Source organism: Heterocephalus glaber, unplaced genomic scaffold (genome assembly GCF_053883595.1).
Source record: "Heterocephalus glaber isolate CG9 unplaced genomic scaffold, H.glaber_assembly_v1.0 deba00001537, whole genome shotgun sequence".
In the NCBI taxonomy this organism is placed as follows: domain Eukaryota; kingdom Metazoa; phylum Chordata; class Mammalia; order Rodentia; family Bathyergidae; genus Heterocephalus; species Heterocephalus glaber.
Genome location: NW_028258332.1, coordinates 4,283,447 through 4,302,366, shown reverse-complemented (window position 1 = coordinate 4,302,366; position 18,920 = coordinate 4,283,447). Strand labels below are relative to the sequence as shown.

General features: G+C 54.7%; 1 protein-coding gene across 1 annotated transcript in view; it reads right to left on the bottom strand.

Annotated features, from left to right (window-relative positions):
• Positions 1 to 3,023: 3,023 nt before the first annotated feature.
• Ube2ql1 (ubiquitin conjugating enzyme E2 QL1) overlaps positions 3,024 to 18,920 on the bottom strand; it is a 34,888-nt gene continuing 18,991 nt past the window's right edge. Inside the window, exon 2 of the mRNA XM_004845152.3 lies at positions 3,024 to 4,274. Coding sequence (XP_004845209.2) covers positions 4,143 to 4,274 — 132 coding nt within the window. The 3' untranslated portion in view covers positions 3,024 to 4,142. The remainder of the gene's footprint in view (positions 4,275 to 18,920) is intronic.

Genomic DNA, 18,920 nt, shown 5'->3' with positions numbered 1-18,920 from the left:
CAGCTTTTACTCAGCACAGCAACAGGGTGGTGCTGAGGGCACAGGCGCAGGCTCAGCTGCTCCCTGCACAGCGTCTCGCCGACCCAGGGGGATGGACGACCTTGAGCTTGACCCTCTAGATCGGCTCTGCTATTTGCCTGGCCCTGCTACAACCTCAAAATGAAATCTCGCCTCTCCTTGATCTACACTCTCTTCGGACACTCTGCTTTGATTCAGTCTGTGTGGCTAGCACACTGGGCTCCTGTGTCTCTCCCGGAAGCAAGTGAACGCTGACTGTTCTGTGGGTCAGGTGGCCCTGCGGCTGAACGACATGCAACACTGTGACCTGAAGGCTGAGACGTTAGAACAACGAGGCAGGACATAGACTCAGGGGCACAGCTGTGTATTGTTTTAATATTTTTGGAGACAAAACTAAAAAGTATCGCCTGTGATCACAGAGGCTGAGCTCCAAGCCCATCACTAGCAGCTCCCGAAGCTGCTGCAGTGGGAGCTCTGTCCTTTGCTCCGCTTGCTTTGGCCTGGACTGGGTCACCTGGGGTGTGTCAGGCACGGTGGGGGCCTGGTCCCACCAACCCCAAGATGGGAAGGGAGCGGGAGCTTGGGTGTGGCCAGGTGACCTGTGACAGTCTCAGGAGCAGCATAAGGAAGGGACAGAGACAGCAAGACGGCGCTCGGCCTCCCTGGGCGAGGTCCCTTCACTGTCGAGGGGGCACAGTCTGGCTACAGGGGCCTCCCACATGCAAGGTCTGGTTCCACTCCGTTACAGTTCTGCAGAGTCCATTTCCCTTCTGCACGCTGCTAGGAGAAAGCTAAAACACAGTGTCTACACAGCAGCGGCTCTGGGCCAGGCAGGCTGTCAAGGTGGGCTGGGCTCTGTAAACCGGGTCCTGTGGTGGAGACGGGCAGAGCCCATAGCGCCCCCTCCTGATGAGGACATAGACCACACCCTCCTGAGGCCTCGCCTGGCTCAACCCGACCTCCTCCACACCATCTTCCTGCTCAGGAGGGGAGGCCGGGACCTGCACATGTCTGTCGTCTCCGAATGCCCCTGGGCCCTGTCCTGCCTTCGGCTCTCTTGTGTCAGGAGTTCCTAGCCCAGGCTGAGGTGCATCCTGACTCCTGCTCTCCCTGTCATCGAGGGGAAGGGAGCTGACAACCCCTCTGGGACCAGGGCTGAAAATAAGTATGTAATTGCAACATAACTGCACGGTCACTGCCACATGTTCATCCGGCAGGTATCCTAGTGTGTTCTAACTAAAGGCCGTTACCAGACTCCATGAAAACAACACGAGTTCCTATGGCCATCGTGGGTCTTGAAAGTGCTTTCCCTGTCATCTGGGTTAATCTCATGCCAGTCTGGTTTAAAGTCTGCAAGCTGAGGGCCCTGAGGCTTGGGCAGCGAAGCAACATACCAGGGGCAGGGAGACATATGTGCGTTTGCATTTCTGTGGTGAGTCAATGTCACTGCCCATAGATTTTTTTTCTCTCAAAAAATAAGGTTAAATTTTGATGGAATGAACATGGGGACTGGAAAATTGGGGTCCACACGTGGGATGTGTGTGTGGGTTTTAGGGATTATGAGTCGTCGCGTGTGAGATTCGGGGGCTGGTCCTGCTGCTCACCCAGGACCTCCCACTGCGTCCCTCTCGCTCTTCTAGGAGTCTCTGAATGAGAGAGGTTGTCCCACGGTGGCCTCGAGCTGTCCCTTTGGCTCTGTGGCCTGGGCTTGCCTCGAGTTCCAGCCGAGAATTGGGGGTGATGAGGCACGGATCTGGCCCTCGCTGCCTCCCGGGAGGGGGACTCACTCGGTGGGAGATGACCCGGGCCACAGCTGGTCCCCACCCTCAGGCATCTCCTCCGTGGACTTGGGGCTGAGCTGTGGACACCAAGATCTGCTTCTAATGGACTCACAGCAATGCTATCATTTGAAATTCCTTCCCACTGCTTTGAAAATGTGAAATTCTTACCAGTTTCAATGAAACTGGCATTTCTTTCCCTACAGCGTGGATTTCTTACATAACTAACAACCCTAGTGGAAGATGCCATGCTAAATAAATCAAATTCCAGGTGCACTAGAAAGCAGAGATAGGCAAGTCTGTCCTGGCATGGGCGACGGCAGAGGCCCAGCCCCTTGGCGATGGCACATCTGTCTCCTGGCTGCACCTCCCTCACAGCCCACCTGAAACCACTGTGCAAGGTTCCCAGTCAGCTCCTAAGTGAAAGGAAGGGGCCTCGATTTGCACATGTATTTTTCTCCTACTAAAGAAGCTACTTCTGAGTGTACACTAGGAGAGGGAGCCCTGGAACTCAGTGAGCTCAAGCGTGTTCCCCAGGCAGGGGCTGGGAGTCCTCACCGCCCAGTGTAATTCCATCACAGCCACCAGCCTGGGGCCCAGACACCTTCCCAAGCCCCGGATTCCAGGACGGAGAATTACACTGGGGATGGAAAATGCTTCGCTCACTGGCATCGGGTTCCAGACTACAACTGCCCACAGGGACTTGAGCAAGAGGTCAGGTATCCAACATGTATGCTCACTGCAGCCTGGCAGCCCACGGCATTGGAGTAACTGGGGCAAATGAGGAAGTAGAAAGAAATAAGAGTAATCATCATGGGGAGACCTGGATGATGGCCAGGCACGCTGGGGGAGCGACCCCTGTCCTTTAAGGATCCTTCAGATCCCTAAAACCTCTCGGACAAGGGACAGGCCCAGCAGCCAACACTGCCTGAAGAACTGCAGCAATGAGGCAAGAAGCGACACAGCAGGCCCCGTCTGAGTTGCCCCAGGCCTCTCTGAACACTCTCAGATTCTACTCATCTTCCCAGCTGCTGTGCAGGAGATTTTAATCAACTAGATTTTGGCGAAGACTATGGGTGCCTAGGAGTCATTTCCTGGCTCAGGACTGCTGCTCCTGGAGGGTGGTGTGGTGTTTCTGCAGTATTCAAACTGTTACAACGTTATAGGGCTGACAAGTATCTCAAGTGGAAGGAGAGCCCACAATGATCGGATTCCTGAGGCAGTGTATCAGGTATGCATGATTTTATTTAAAATGTGTCCAAGAAGTTTTTCTGCTTGGAATGAACACTGTACCTCTTTCCGCTTATTATAAACAGGACTTCCTCATTTCATGGAGTTTCTTAGAAAGTTCTAAGTAATCTAACAGAAGAGAAGAAATGAAACCGCGGGGAGATTAAATAACAGGAGGTTTACACCACAGCCCGGTGCTTGCATCTCAGCCCCGGGGCACACAAGTGACTACTGGGTGAAGAAACAGACCCGGCCATGCACATCGCCATATGATCATATCACTCGGTGTCCTTTGGCAGTTCTGAGCTCCCCGTCACGAGCACAGAGGAAAGTGAGTCAGACGACCGAAGCAAACTCGAGACTGTCTTTAGCTTTTGGTGGTTGAGAGAAGACAGGAAGACAAATGCGCTGTGGGAGGGGCGTTGCCTGGTGTCCGAGAGCCCGGGTGCACTGGGCATCCGCCCCCGGACCCCCTCTCCCATCTCCCACCGAATGGCACTGGTTTACCTGTGAACAGCACACACCGAAGCCAGCAAGGAGGACGTGTCGGAAGCCAGTGGGCAGCTGTAGTCTTCCATCCCTAGGACCTGCTAAGGTGAAGTTGTTTTCATGAGCCAAAGTCCATAGCACGAATGAGTCTAAATGTCGTCACAGCAGACCTCAGGCCAGAATGGGGATGTGTCTTCAAGCTATGCTGAGCCGGGCACAGCAACCAGGGGCTGGCACTGCCCGGGGCTCCTGGGGAGAATGAACGGAAACAGAGCCATTTACACGGAAACAGAGCCAGCAAGGGCAATGGGCTTCCTTCGGGCTCCATGGAGCTGCTGGCACAGAAAGAAGCTAAGGGCAAAGTGACAGGGTGGGCGGGCTGGGTGACGTCAACATGGCCACATCTGTTCTAAAGTGACTCAGAGATGCACTCATTCACCGATCATGGAAACGGGGTCCCGGGCAGCGTCGGCTCCCTCTCTCTGTAAACTGGTCTGTTCGTAAATAACTGAAATGTCTCCTTCGTGTTCACGATGCAGTTCCGGCTGGAGTAGAAAAGGACGGAGGATGCGCAGCGGTGGGGCGATGTTGGGGTGGAAGTGTGTAGAGAACCAGGCGAGGCCGACTTCAGCCATCCGAGACGGGCGGGGTGACCCAGCCGTATTTTTCGTGAGTCTTCACCAGACTCTTAAAGGTAGCTTCCGCTTCCTTGCGACTGAAGGACTTTTTTGATTTGCCAGCTTTTCTGCAGATCCGCCCCTGCATGAGATGGAGAGAGAAACCAGGTCAGCATCCGGCAGTTCTCGGTCCCACCATGTACATACAAGGGGTGACATATGGAGTGTTTAAATTGTAAAAAGTTATCACAGTAACTTTTAAACCCCTCAAAATCCTCTCCCCTTCATGTCAAATACACGTATCCCATCATTCTTGCCCCTTTCTGAGGTGGCTCTGGAAGTCCTCTTTCATGGGTGTCTTTGTAAGGTGACTGCTGCTTCCGAGTGCCATCGGGTGGAAAGGCAGACTTGTAAAACATGACGCTGCGTCCTCACGCTCCTTAGTCACTAGATCTGGCACCAGTGACTTCTGCGCTGTCTGCAAGGTCAACATGATCATGAAAGGTACATGTTTTGAATCGATTCCGGATGTCGAGGCAGCCAGGACAGCACAGCCAAAGACACTCAGGAAACAGGACTCCAGAGCTGCTGCAGAAAGTGGCAAGAGTGGTGGGATGAGTGTGCTCAAAGTGAGGGGGAGGATTTTGGGAAGGGTGAGTGGCAATGTGTCTTCTACTGTAATTTTTAAAAATTTAAGCACCTGTACTTCTCAATCACGCCGCAGACCCAGTTGCAGGAATTTCTCTTTGTGATCGGTGGGGTGTGTTGGTCAGCAGTTAGGGTGGGAACCTTCTCCAGGATGATGTGGGGGCATGACAGCCATGGGACGGAACAGACAGAGGAGCCAGGGAACCGCAAACCCTTAGGGGGGCAGCATTACCTTCCAGACCCACAGTGGGGCTTGGTGTGTAGCTGGCCCTGCTGCACGCGGGGCTGGGCTGAAGGACCGGCTTTGTCACTAGAGCAGCACGGCAGCCCAGCGTGCCTTTCCTCAGGCAAAATGACCTCCTACCTCCCTCCCCTCCTCAAATAACCCCTTTCTGCCCTTTCTTTAATGAGGGTGAGAGGCCTGCTGAATTCATAGTGCTTTTGACATTGCACTAGAACAGTTACATACAACAAGGAAAATGCAGGGGAGAACATAGAGATCTTCCACTCCCAATTCTGAGAAATATGCATTTCTATTTAAGGAGAGAAACTGAACTGGTATATGAGCCATTGGCAACTATGTATCACACTCTCTTCCCCTCCTGATCAAACCCTGCATTCCCCTGGGATGGCAGCATCGATCACGCATTGTGCTTTTGTTCATTGTACACCCAACACACCTGCCAGCAGCCCCCTGGGATCCATGGACATGTTGTGCCAACTCTCTTTGTTGAGCATAAAACACTTTGAAGTTGGAAAACAATTTTGAAATTTTGACTTTTTATCATTTGTTCCTGTTTTCAAAGAATCCATTTAACCATAATTCTGAATTCCTCTTTGACAGCAGTGCAGATCAATTTATAGATACATGTGCACATTTATACTTGCACAAATACATTTAAACATCTAACCTCTAAAATCCCATTTGGGAGCAATCGGTGCGCTCTGCTAACACTTCGAGTCATTTCACGTGTGACACAGCCCCGGATGTGTGCGGGGCACAGGGCACGGCCACACCCTGTGGCGGCCCAGCTCGTTCTGGCCCTGAGAGGACTGGGGCTCGGGGGAGGCACTGTTGGCCTTAGGGGTGTAAGGGAGGCTGCAGACCGGGAGAAAGGGGGCCCCGGACGACACTGCTGGTGCGGCGTTTGGAGAGGCAACGGGAGGTGGGAGCGGATGTGGTGCTGGCTCCGCCCGGACACTCGCTGGCTCTCACCACTCCAGCCTCCACTGGTCCCCAGAACCTCTTGAGGGCTGAGCCCCGAGTCACCCCTCAGCCTGCACTTGCTTTCCTGGAGGTCTGGTGTCTTTGCTGCGCATCTGCAGTGGGGCACAAGCACCCCAGGGAAGATGGCTGCATTTCATCACCTATCAGGTGCCTGCACGGGCTGCTCCACTCCCTGCCATGCTGGGAGCCTTCCCTCCCCTCTGCAGCTCTTCTGCTTCAGCACTTGGGGCTGGGGCCTCACCCCAGCGCCTCCGACCCTGCACTGCAGCCCCTGGCAAGCGCCTCCCCACGCTGAGAGCACTGGCTGAGGCTCCTTCCTCTCTACGTGCAGCTCGGGAGCCTGTCCACCACCACCCAAGGCAGGACAGCCGATCTACAAGGCTGTGGCTTCAATCACAGCTGCTCCAAGGGGGCGGGAGGCCGGGAGACAGGATGCAGAGCTATGTGACTGCCGGAAACACCCCACAGGGCTCCAGGTTCAACTCCCACTTCTAATTTCATGACGCTGAGCTTTGCAGCCTCGGAGAGCTTCTGTGGATGAAAGGGCCGCCCAGGGCTGGCAGTCATCCTCTCGTCACTGGCTGGGGCCAGCCCCAAGGGATGTCACTGGACACAGGCAGCTCCAGCAAGAGCACACCAAGGTCTCGATTTCTGGAGAAAGGCACATTTCAGTGAGCTCTATCGCTCTTCTCTGTAACACTGAGGACTTACGGCGGATTTGGGAATCTGGACCAAGAGTACTCGGGTCAGTCCAGGCTCACAGCCCAGACTCACAATCATCACGGAGGAGCCTGACGCTGACGCGGGCGGCATGAATATGTGCTTTGCCTGTTTTGGGAAAGCCCTGATTGTTGCAGCAATAACAAACAAAGCGCCAAAGGAACAGGCGCCTCTCTGTCTCCTCCTCTTCTTGGGGGAATCATGGACATAGAGCCGAGGTCTGAGTCCATCAGCCAGTGGCAGACAGAGCCTGAAGAAGCCTCAGCACGGCTCTCACACCCACAGTTCCAGCGCACAGACGGCCCAACCTTGCTGACTGGCCCGAGAAGCCGGGTGTGTGGTGCACATCTGTAATCCCACACTCCAGAGGCTCAGGTGGGAGGATTATCTCGAGTGTGAAGCCAGCCTGGGCTGCACAGTAAGTTCAAGCCCAGCCGGAACTATGTGCCAAGACCCTGTCTCAGAAAACCAAAAATAAATAAATACCCAAAGAAACGTTGAGCTTGAAAACCACTCTGTTTCCTGTCTCTACGGGGGCAGCTGAGCTGTCCTTGCTGAATTCCATCCAGTGCTGAGACGCCTGAAGGGTGAGGGGACAACTCATCCCCTGTCCCACGCTTCCTTCCAGATAGTCTCATGAAATCTGGATTCTGGAGTGCAGGCAAAACCCAGGTTCCGGCATCACCAGGAATGCCCAGTAAGAAAAGAAATTTGAGCGGGCACAGTGATGCACACCTGTAATCCCAGATACTCAGAAGGCTAAGGTAGGAAGATTGCAAGTTTGAGATCAGCCTGGGCAATGCAGCGAGACTCTGTCTCAAAATAAAATGAAAAGGGCTGTAGATGTAGCTTAGCGGCAGAGTGCTTGCTAGCATGTTTGACCCGCAGGACTGCGCAAAAAAAAAAAAAAAAAAAAAATCTGAAAACACTGAGAGTCTTGAACTACATATAATTAAGAAGTGATTTTCTTCTCGTAATTCTCAGTGTCGCTCCCTTGTCTGCTTCCATCTAGCCAATTCTCAGCGTCCAGTCTGAGATGCTGCTTTCGAACAGCTCTTGTTTCTCCTCAGCCACTTGCACTTGTTCCAATCTGCTGCTCACTCCGGGCTGCACAGTGCCCCTGGCTGGCACTCTCCTGAGCTGGCCAGGCGGGGACCGGGCAGTCCTGAGCCCCTGGCTGCTGCCGCCCCAAGCCACCAGGGCCAGCTGGCCACGCCCCGACCCCTGGCTTCCTGGGCACCACGGCGAGCCATGATCCGACACTTGTCCCTGTGGCTGTCCGTTCCCAAGTGGACCCGACCTCCAGTAGCTTCCAGGACCCCAGTGCGCCCTGGGGTTTCCTGCCGGGCTGCCTGCCTGTGTCCCTGTGTCTCCGTGTCCTGGCCCAGGTTCTTCACTCATGCTGCACTTTGGGCGTTGGGTTTAAAACTACAAAATGACGCCACCCCTGGGAGATGACTGGGTGCTGCAGTTGCTGAAGCAGGCTTCTGTCTGGTGCTGCTGGCATTGTGGGCGGGACACCCTTGGGAGCCCACACCTGTAATCCCAGCTCTGTGGGAGGCTGAGGCAGGGGGATCCTAAGTGAGGGCCCAGCCTGGATAATTTAGCAAGACAGTCTGGAAATAAAAAATTAAAAGGAGGATGGGGATTTAGCTCAGTGGTGCCACCTCCTGGCTTGAAAGTGCAAGGTCCTGAGTTCGATCCCTGGTGCCAAAAAAAAAATAAAAGGGCTGCGGATGCTGGTCCCGAGGGCGAACACGCAGCCCTCAGGGTCTGAAGGGCCCCTCCTGGCGAGAGAGAAAGGCAGAGAGGGGAGGAGGGGCACCCACAAACTTCCAGGCGGTGGCACTTTAGGGTCTTGAAATACAGCCCTGAGGGAGGGCTCCAAATTGTCGCCTGTGGTCTGAGAACCAGGAGCAGCTGCTCCTGGGGCCTGGACAGGAATCTCCTGAGGCGCTGGCTGTGAGCACCGAAGGAGGATCGCTGAATGCGACAGAAGCACAGTGGGCTTCAAATCCCTCCTCTAGGGTTTCTGGCTGCGGGACCCGGGCAAGTTACTTAACTTCTCCGACTCCCGGTTTCCTCATCAGCAAGATAAGCATGATCATAGTATCACAGGACACTTCCTTAAAAAAATAAGGATTTAATCATCTTCAGCACACATGATGTCTGGCCCTGTGCCAGCCAGGGTGAATCCAATAAGTGGGGCTTTTTATTTTTTAAGCTATCACGGAGGGTCGAGGACTCGGGTTAGAGGTAGTTTCTTTGAAAAACAAAAAACAAGAAATTTCCGTCTTTTCATGTGGATATTACAGCTTGGTTTTTTGACAACACAAATGTCTTCAGGCAAATCCAATACACTGCATGGATGGCTAATTTCTCAGTCCTTTAAACTGTGCATTTTAAACAGTTGATATTGATGCCCTAATTATGTATTTCTCACCTGATTTGGTGGTTCTTTTGCTTTACAAACATGCACCCTCATTTCATCTGTCTGTGAATTAAGCTCCTCAAATACAGTTAAGCCGTCCAGACTCCCCTTGTAAAGTTCCCCTTGGAAAATCAAAAGCCACTCAGCAAGCCCTCGCCCCACGTGGTGTTACAGCTCTCAGCTGGGCAGCAGTGGGCTGTCCACAGGCACCCAGTACAGTGCCCTGGGACAGGCAGCGGTTTTCTCCTGCCTTGCAATGTAAGACGTTCAAAGCCAATCCTGGACACGGTCAGTCTGTGTTTCTGGAGGAAGGTGAGGCCCTGCCAGATATGGCCGCTTCCAGATGTACATTTGCAGCCTGGCCATGCTGTTGGGAGTATAGAGTAGCGCAACCACCGTGGAAATCAGTAGGAAGACTCAAAACACTAGAAGTAGGATTTTTGGGCCAGGGATTTAGCTCAGTTGCACCTTGCCTGGCTTGCAAGCGCAAGTTCCTGAGTTCGATCCCTGGTACCGGAAAAAAAAAGAATTCCATTTGACTCAGCCATTCCCATCCTAGGTGTCTTCCTGAAAGTTAAAGACATCAGAACACACTGATCCACACACACCTGTTTATGGCAGCCAGCCTGTAACAGCTGATCTTGGAAGCAGCCCATACATCCACCAGCAGGTGAATGCATAAAGAAAATGTGGTATTTACACACCATGGAGCACTACTCTGCCATAAAGAAAGATGAACTTGGGCCATCTGCAGGAAAATGGATGCACCTCGAGGCCCTATATGAAGTACCTCAGACACACAGCTTAAACATGGCAATGGTTTCTCTTATATGAGAAACCCAAAGTATAAATAAGTGAAAGCAAAATAAAACTCATAGGGCAGGGAGGTAGATATTTTGCGAATGGGAAGGAAACCAAGAAACGGGGCAGAGGGAGGGAGCGGGGCTGTGAAAAGAGTGAAGATGTGTCATGCCCACGCAGCAGCTCCCCACGGGGATGCAGTCATTGCTCTGTGCACACATGTGCTGTGCACACACGTGCGCAAACACGTGCTAATGAAAGCAGAAATTAAAACAAAGAAGCACGGTCACAGACCAAAGCCAGGATGCTCAGGAACGTTTTCTTGGAAATCCAGGAGGCGGCAGAGTGGATCCTTCTTGCCCCTCCCGCTTCTGGTGGTCCCTGTGTCCGAGGTCCCAGTCACCTCAGTCCCATCTCTGCCCCGTGTGCTCGTGTCTTTCTTGGGACCTCTGAAGCAGCACTCTGGCAGGCTCTGGTCCAGCCCGGGACCAGGAGGACCCTGGGGATCGGATGCAGATGCAGTCCGTTTCGGGCCTGTGTGTGTGTGTGTGTGTGACAGCCATGCGTGCTCCGTGTATGGGGGCCTTGCCCGTGTGTGTGTGATGGTGTGCACAGCAGTAGCACACTGCACGTGAGCATGTGGGTGTGCATGCACACGTGTGTGTCCATGGGGGTGGCACTGGCACCTCAGGAGCAGGTGAGCTCCCTGAAGCCCCACGGCCGCTCACCAGAGCCCGACAGTGACATCAGGTGTGGGAAGTCCCTGGCCGTCCTGGGCTCCACCCAGCAGCAGCCATGGCAGGGAAGGGGACGCTGCGGGGCAGGAGGGCAGAAGGGGTGCAGACAAGGATAAGCACACGCAGGGTCTCGGGCGAACACGCCTGTGGTGGTGGTCACTGCTAACTGGTACCTGCTGGCGAGTGGCGACAGCGTGGCCATTTTGATGCTGACACTGTGTCCCCCGATCTGCAAAGAATCTTGAGGACGGGAACTTCCATTCGGCAACTGTCAGAGGCTATGGAAGAGCCGGGTTTGAAGGACAGGGAGCCACAGACCTTGGGGGCCCAGGAGAGGAGGCGCCAGGGCAGGGACCCATGGAGGTGGCCAGCAGCCTCCAGGGAGAGGCTCCTCCTGGAAGGGTTGGAGGAGGCTGTGCAGGGTGTGGGGCACCTGCAGCGATGGCGCACCTGCCCTGGCCCACGGGGCTCGAGCATGCATGGGTGGGAACACCAGGGAGGCTTCACTGGAGCAGCCCTCGGGGACCAGTTCCCTTACAGCTGATGTTTGCGGCACTTACAGTGACTTCACTACCCTGAGACTCCTCCTGCCCTTACTTCTTAGGGATATTTTAAAGGGTAGCTTAGCCAGTAAGAAGTGGAAAGAGCAGCTTGGGGCTCCAGAGGCTGACTGGGTAGCTGGCACTCGAGGGGCCCCGGCTGAGCTCCTGGAGACCCCGCTCACAGGGCGTGGCCCAGGCCAGGCTGGACGAATGGACGGACAGAGCGAGCACAGCGGTGAGGGGGCATGGGGTGGTTTCCGGCCTGCTGGGCCTGCAGCTCTCCCAGGACTGTCTTCAGGGCGAAGTCAGGGAAAACATCCAGGATGCAACTGTCTCCTTCCAGGACACTCTCACCCTTTCCCCAGAGAAACCCTATGGGGTCACCGGCTCCCTAGGTGCGTCCCCAGTTACTGGGCAACGCGCACATTGGGACATTGAGTCGTGGACCTGCACACCCTCTCGGGAGGACAGAGACAGCATCTGCTCTGGCTGCATCCCGACACTGCTCGTCAGAAATGAAAGCGAAGCAACGACGGTGCTGCCAGGGTCCTGCAGCCACGTGGGCACCAAGGCTCCCAGGGCAGATGCATCTCCTCCCGCTGCGCTTCCCAGAGTTCCAGCAGTTGCGAGTCTGCTTTGAAACAGGCGGCATATCTTGGAGGAGGCAAACACCACAAAAGGAACTTTTTGCTAAAAATGGAACTGGTATCAGATGATCTTCGCCAAAGTGGTACTTGGAGATTCCACCGGTGCACCCGGCAGAGGAGTGGGCGGCCACCCTGCAGCGGAGTGAGACTGGGTCCCGCAGCCACGGCTCTGAGAGGGAGCCCAGGCTTCCACGGGCAGCTGGGCCAAGGCCCCTCCCCACCCACGGAAGGCCAGCCCGGCGCTGACCCTGCGTCACAGCGCGGGGCCGTTGGGCGCAGAGAACGCTCGCACCGCTCGGCAAGCAGCCGGCCAGATGCTGCAGTCCGCGGAAGGCCGGGAAAGCTCCAGTGTGAAAAGTTCCGCTTGGGGACCAGCTTCTATCAAACCTATAAATAACTGTTTAGACTAGGCTGTTTTTGCTGTAACAACAGCAATAAAAAAGACTCGACATAGACTATTGGCTTCCTCTCTTTTCTACTTTACCGGTTTCACGAAAAGGTCCAGTGCTCCGGGAGACATGTGGATTAACTCCTACCCAGCCGCGAGGCCCTGGGGCCCGCCTGGCAGCTGCCCGCCAACTCTGCAGAGGTGCTGGGGCAGGCAGCGTGTGTGGATGCCCGGTGCGCACCACAGAGCTGCAGGGCACACACCATGTAGGGTGCTGACAGGCACACTCCCGCCTCCACGCGCCCGCTGACAGTTTGCTCGGCCGCCTCCCGCCAGCCCTGGCACCACTGTGGGCACTGTCTCTGCGTGGACACTGCCCTGTCCCTCATCCGCTCTCTGCCCGAGGCTTCTACGCAAGCCCCTGGTTTTGAATGAAGCCAATCCGACTTCCAGCCAACCGTTTCTCCAAGGGCTCTAAAGTCACCAGGACCCTGCCGATGGCTGGAGCCCCCGGCTGGGGGCTGAGGTGGGGCCTGCAGGGCTTCAGCCACGGCTGTTCTGGTGGAGGACACCAGTGGCTTCCAGGACAGCAGCTTCCACAGCGGACCCCAGCTTGAGGGACTGGGCTCTGGCACTTGCTGAGAATCCGGTGAGGGAAACCATGCAGGGGCCAAGACGGCAGCTCCTCCGCATGCGGGGGCCAGGGAGGGCACGGCCAGGCCGCGCTTGATGTGTGACGCCCGGGAGGCGCCAGGTCCTCTCTGCCCCTCCGGAGGGCTGCGGGCAGCCATGTGTGCGCGGGCTCCACACTGCTGCCCCGTCCCCCGGCCTGGTGGCCCAGCCCCCAGGAGGTGGGGTACCCTCATGTGACCAAGCGGCTGCCCTGGGGAGGCGGGACTGATCGGGACTGAATCCCTGGAGCCGGCCGCTGGTTTCCAAGGAGAAGGCACGTTTCGCCTCTGCACTGGAGTGGCCACGCCTGCCCTCGTAGCGGGGTAACGTTACCGATGGCTGTGAGTGTCCAGGAAGGAAGCCAGCGGGGTCTGCTCTCCACTCACCCTGCTTCCTGCTGAGGAAGGAAGTACCCTAACAGGCCAGGACCCAAGCGACATGGTGCAATGAATGGAACTGAGCAGGGCGTGGTGGCGCAGGCCTGAAATACCAGCACTCAGAGGCTGAGGCAGGAGGATCACTGTGAGTTCGAACCCTGGGCTACATAGTGAGTTCAAGGCCAGTCTGAACTCCAAAGTAAGACCCTGTCTCAAAAAAAGAGAAATGAATGGAAGTGAAAGAAGCAGGGTGCACGCCTGTCACCCCAGCACTCTGGGAGGCTGAGGCAGGAGGACTACAAGATTGAGAGGTCAGCCAGGCAATTGAGGACTCTGTCTCAAAACAAAAAATAAAAGATGTGGCTCAGTGGTTTAAACTCCCAAACCAACAACTAGCTAAAGTTAAATTTAAAAAATTAAAAGAGAAGACCCCAAACCTGTGGTCAACGGCACACCCGGTATCGCGGAGCAGGACCCTCACCAGCGAGGCGGAGCGGTTTCAGGGCGAAGGCAGTATTTCATCCGCTTGTTCCCCTAAGGAGCATAAGCAACTCAGCCTTGCAGCTCTTAGCACGCAGCGCAACCGCGACCTGGAGGGCAGAGCCCAGTGGTCTCCACAGCGCGATCTCCCCTGTGGGAAAATCAGACCTCTATGCGCGGCAAACAAGTCAGCTCCCCCTCTGCGGGAGCTGCTCCGTGCTAACGAGGCGCTAACAAGGCGCGGCTGCAGGTGCAGGAGGGGGCTGGGCAGTCATACTGCACCTCCCCTCGGCAGTCAGCACCAGCGCTGGCTTCCAGGCTCCCCCCACCTCCGCGGGGCCGGCACCCCCACGCCCAGGAACCCCTAGCATCCTGAGAGTTTTCCATGGGCGGATGCACATAGCACGAGTAATCCGCATGCACTTTTCTGGACAGAGTGGGTTTCCCAGAGCCTGCCCTTTCGCCGTCCTCGTGGTGAAATCCCGCGTCATGGGCGGCTGCAGCCTTCGGGAAGCCGCCTCACCTCTGGTTGGTCCTGCGGGGCACAGAGCCCCTTCCAGGGGCAGGGTCCGTGTGCCTTCGCCCTGGGCCCACTCGCTCCTCCAGCTGCGCTCACTTCCGCCTCTCCGTCACCCAGCCCTGCCACCCACCGCCCTCCACTTCCTGTTCAATCGGATCTGCAAGTCCAGGACAGGCAACACTGCACTATGCTGTAAGCGTCGGTGCACAGGAAAGGATTCCCACCGCTTACTCCAGCCTGCTGCGTTTGCTGGCGCTGCTTCCAGGGTGGACAAACCCCAGGACGTTTTCCGTGCTTGCAGCGAAACAGGGCAGAGACGCGGCCTCAAATACCTCAGTCGCTGTGGCCAAACAAACAACGTGGGGATCGCGTGGAAAGTGACCACGAAACAGTCTTGAGGTCGCAGTCAAGCATGGAAGCTGGGTCTAAATTCCAATCCTCAGCCTCTGGTTGGAAAGCTTGGAAAACCAAGGGACTGATTTTGTTCGACCTAATAAAAGTAAAAAGATTTTTCTAGAAGCAACTGCGATGGCTATTGTTGCTTTTAGGTCATTACGCTGGGAGATGCTCTGATTTTAGTTCTTTAATTTGTAGAGGGTGAGGCAATACAGTCTTTGCTGTCTGCGTAAGTAAGAATCATACCAAGCAGAGAAAATAATCCAATCAGATTTTTTATAAGCATTGCTGGAAATCTTCAAGCCACACATACTGTCTAATGTGATACGCAAAGCTGCTGTCAGTCCCTGTGCTGAGGACTTTACCTGCATGAACTCCCTTGACCCTCCCCAGGGAAGGCTTTCAGAATCTCTCCTCACGATGAGGAAACCGAGGCACAAGGCCACAGTCCTCTCCTGACCACTTCTCTTCATGGTCACAATGAGATCCCAGGAGGACAGCAGGGCCACTCCTTCCTGGGGGTCTCAGATCTTCACTGTAAAGCATCGAAAGACCCATGCCCAGCACCCTACCCGCTGGGTGCTCTTCGGTGTTTGTGGGCAATGGAGGACGGACCTCTGGAATTCCCTGGTCTGAGGACCTCGCGCAGCTAGGATTCCTAGGGAAGGAAAGCACACAGGTCCCGCGTGGCATTTCATACACGCCATCTGGCTTGACCTTAACCCAAAAGCCAGGTGCATTTGCAGTTCTAGGAGCAAGTACAGAAGTTGGGGTCAAACAACTCCTGGGCAGTGGAAGCAGCCAGCGGCAGTGTCCCGGCCGGAAATCAGGAGTCACAAGGAACAGCAGCTCGCTGTCGGGATTCTTGGACTGCTCCGCTGAGCCGAGACTTCCCAGTGAGCTGGGCTACAGCAAGCCCGGCTCCCACCGAGAGCCTACGCAGGGTCGCCACTGTCCCGCTCCTAAGGGCACAGGCCAACGATGGGTGTCCTGTCAGCGCTACAGGCCCCGGCCTTCCACCCACTTCACATGCAGGCTGCAACTTCCCAGCAAGCGTCTCTTACACGCAAACACTTTCCGAAAACTGGAGCCCAAAGTCAAATCTTCCAATCTCACTGAAAGCACGCTGGCCACGTGACATTTGCGGCCGGGGATTCTGTGCAGGGTCCTATAGCAGACACGTAAGCGTGACGGAGTAAGTCGTCAAAGCTGCCCTTTCCCTCGGAATGGAAGTTAATCGCACGTGTTTTCACCCTGGCATAAGAAATTAATTTTCTTGGCTTTGTTAATGTGCTGTTTACACTGTCTCAGATGAAGACTCAAAGATAACAAAATCAAGCTCCTTTAATCTTTATGTTTGAAGAGGCAAACACAGTCTGCCCTGGCTTTGCCTGCCCTCCTGCAGTGGGACTGGAGGTTTCTCTCTGTCACTGAGACACAACGTCGTGTTAACTTCGATCCTTGTAGAAGACAGAGTTGCGTACACAGAAATACGTAAAAGCCCAGCTATCTTCTAGGACCCTGATTTGATAGAGAGCCGTAGCACTCCACGAACAGCCACGTGTTCTTGTATTTCTGTCCTCCTTCACCCGTGCTGGCCGTGTGGCCCATTCTGGACAGCGAATGCTCGGTCCGCGGGCCAGGGAAACTGTACAGCTTCCCGATGGACCAGTAAGGATGAGATGGTGCAATGGGAAGAGGATCTCAATCGCAAACCAACACGTATTGCGTGGGCTGCCTTCAAGTGTCCCTAGGCCCCCTTCAGGCCCCGGGGGCTCCATCTGCTCTCCCACATGGGCGGGACCTATGACTGGCTCCTGTGGACACAGCTCCCTGGGTGGGTGGCCCTGTGGAGAGGCACATGCCAGGCATGAGGAGGTGTCTGGTGACACCCTCCTGGATGGGGAGCCGGCCCTCACCACTGAGGCCTTGGGCTCTGCATCCTGGACGTCCCATGGAAACTCAGTCAAACCTTCAGATGGGACAGGAGCCCAGGCCCAAGCTTTCCCTGCAGGCTCAGGGCAGAGCTGGAGCAGAGGTGCCCAGCCCTGCACTGCAGAAACTGAGATAAGAGCTGTGACTTAAGCCAGGAGTTTGTGGCTAATTTGTTATGCAGCAATAGCTCACGAATGGACTTGACAGAAAAAGTTCCCAAGTAACACGGTGAAAACTGAGCAGATGGCAAAAGAAGAAGTTCAAGTGGCCACTCCTTTCCAAACACCTCTTAAACAAAGGAATAAAACATCCCTACCCATGAAAGATGCTAACCTCAATACAATTACAAATAGGTAAATTAAAGAAATGAAGATCTTTTGCCAGGGAGGTCAGGAAGCCCACAATCTTCAGGGTAGAGAGGCACGGGGTTCTGGTCTCCAGGGCAGCATTTCCAAGGGTGACATGGATCCTGTCAGTGTGTGGCTGTCACTGTCCAGCCTGTGAGGTATCCTGTGGGGAGTGAAGGCCCAGGAACTAAGCTTCCACACAGGACATTATTAGGCTGCTGCCCACAGGGAAGGGCAGGAAGGGACAGTGGATGGCCCATCGCCCACGGCACTGCTCCCCAGGGGGCTCACAGCCTTTAAAAGGCCTGGCTGACCACGGCCATGGGCTGGGCCCCTGTGCAAGGTGTCGGCACACCTGAGTCCTTCAGGAGGGGCGAGGTCCCAGGTCTGAGAGAGGTTACTTACACCTGTGAGTGGTGTGTGTGTGCGTGTGTGTGTGTGTGCGCGTGCACACGCAGAGAGAGCCATCGCCTCTGACAGGTGGACTCCTGGAACTTTGTATTCTCCACCTTGTCCCTCAGGTACCGCGTAAACTTTCTACAACAGGCAGGCACTGTTCGTTGAAATCACAAAACCCTCTCAAGGGCTGGGGGTGCTGAACAACAGAGCATGCCACTAACCAGTGCCTTATCCCAGTCAGCGCCGCCCCAGGCCCCTGCACGAAATGCCAGAGCCCTGGTGTTCGGGGCAAGATTGTACATAAGTGATGAGACTATGAATGTGATTATATGGCGGCTCACTGCAGGGCCGGGCAGCAGTGGGTCCAGTGGAGGGGGACAGAGGCTCCCTCTCCCAAGTGCCCTTGGCAGGACAGGTCTTTGGAGGCCCACTGCTCCTTTGAAGGTCAAAGACATGGAGCTGTGTTCCATCTTCTACATTATCCCAGGTCTCCGGAGCAGTACTGAGCCCAGTGCTGGTGCACAGACCACAGCGAGGCCCTAGGCCCGGCTTCCTCAATGTGCTCCGGGCCCACGGTGCTGGAGACTGACGCCAGGCCCTGTGAGGAGAGAGCCGGCCATAAAACATCCCCAGCCAGACGCAGTGCTGCACACGCCTTCACCCCAGCACTCTGGGAGGCTGAGGCACGAGGATGACAAGTTTGAGCCTAGTCTCAGCAGCTTAGTGACTTAGGCCTCACCTCAAAATAATCAATAAAATCAATAACCAATAAAAAAGGGCTGCATGCTCAGTGCAAAGACTTGGGTTCAGTCCTTAGGATTGCACAAAGAAAAAAACAAGCAAGCACATGAAACAAAACTTCCCGTGTTCACTCTCTTTACAGAAGGGCGTTTGATTTCACCTCAATAATGTCTGCTAAATTGAAGTGGGTCAGAGCAGTCTACTTTTGTACTAAATTGTGCTCAACATGAGGGCAGATCAAAGTTGCCAGCAACAGAGCACATTTGTTTGTATTATTTTGCATTTAATTGGCTTTTGGGTTAAGTGGATCTAAAGGAACAAAAAGCATCTACAAGTCATTTTAATTATGATATTGTAAAAGTCAGGGATGTCATACTGAAATTAAAATATAAATATCTAAATGTATGCTGTTTGAATAAAAATTATGTAAATACCTTACTCATGCACTTTCATTGTACAAAGTCCTGTTTCTATACACATATTCAAGGTGTGATCACAAAGTACCTTGAATGCTTAGAATTACAAAAAAACAATTAACACAGTAAAAGATGCTTGCTCTCCTTTCTCTTCACAGTCCTCCCTCTCACGGTGAACACACTCACCTCAGCATCCTGCCACCTTCTGAAGCAGCTCTGGAGCCCTCTTTCATGAATGTGCTTACTTGCACGGCTGTGACTAGCTCAGTGTCCTGAATCAATTCAAAATTTTTACCTTTCTGACTTCTGGGAAAGGTGAGAAGTTACACAATGCCAGGCCTAGTGAAGAAGGAGGACGAGGGT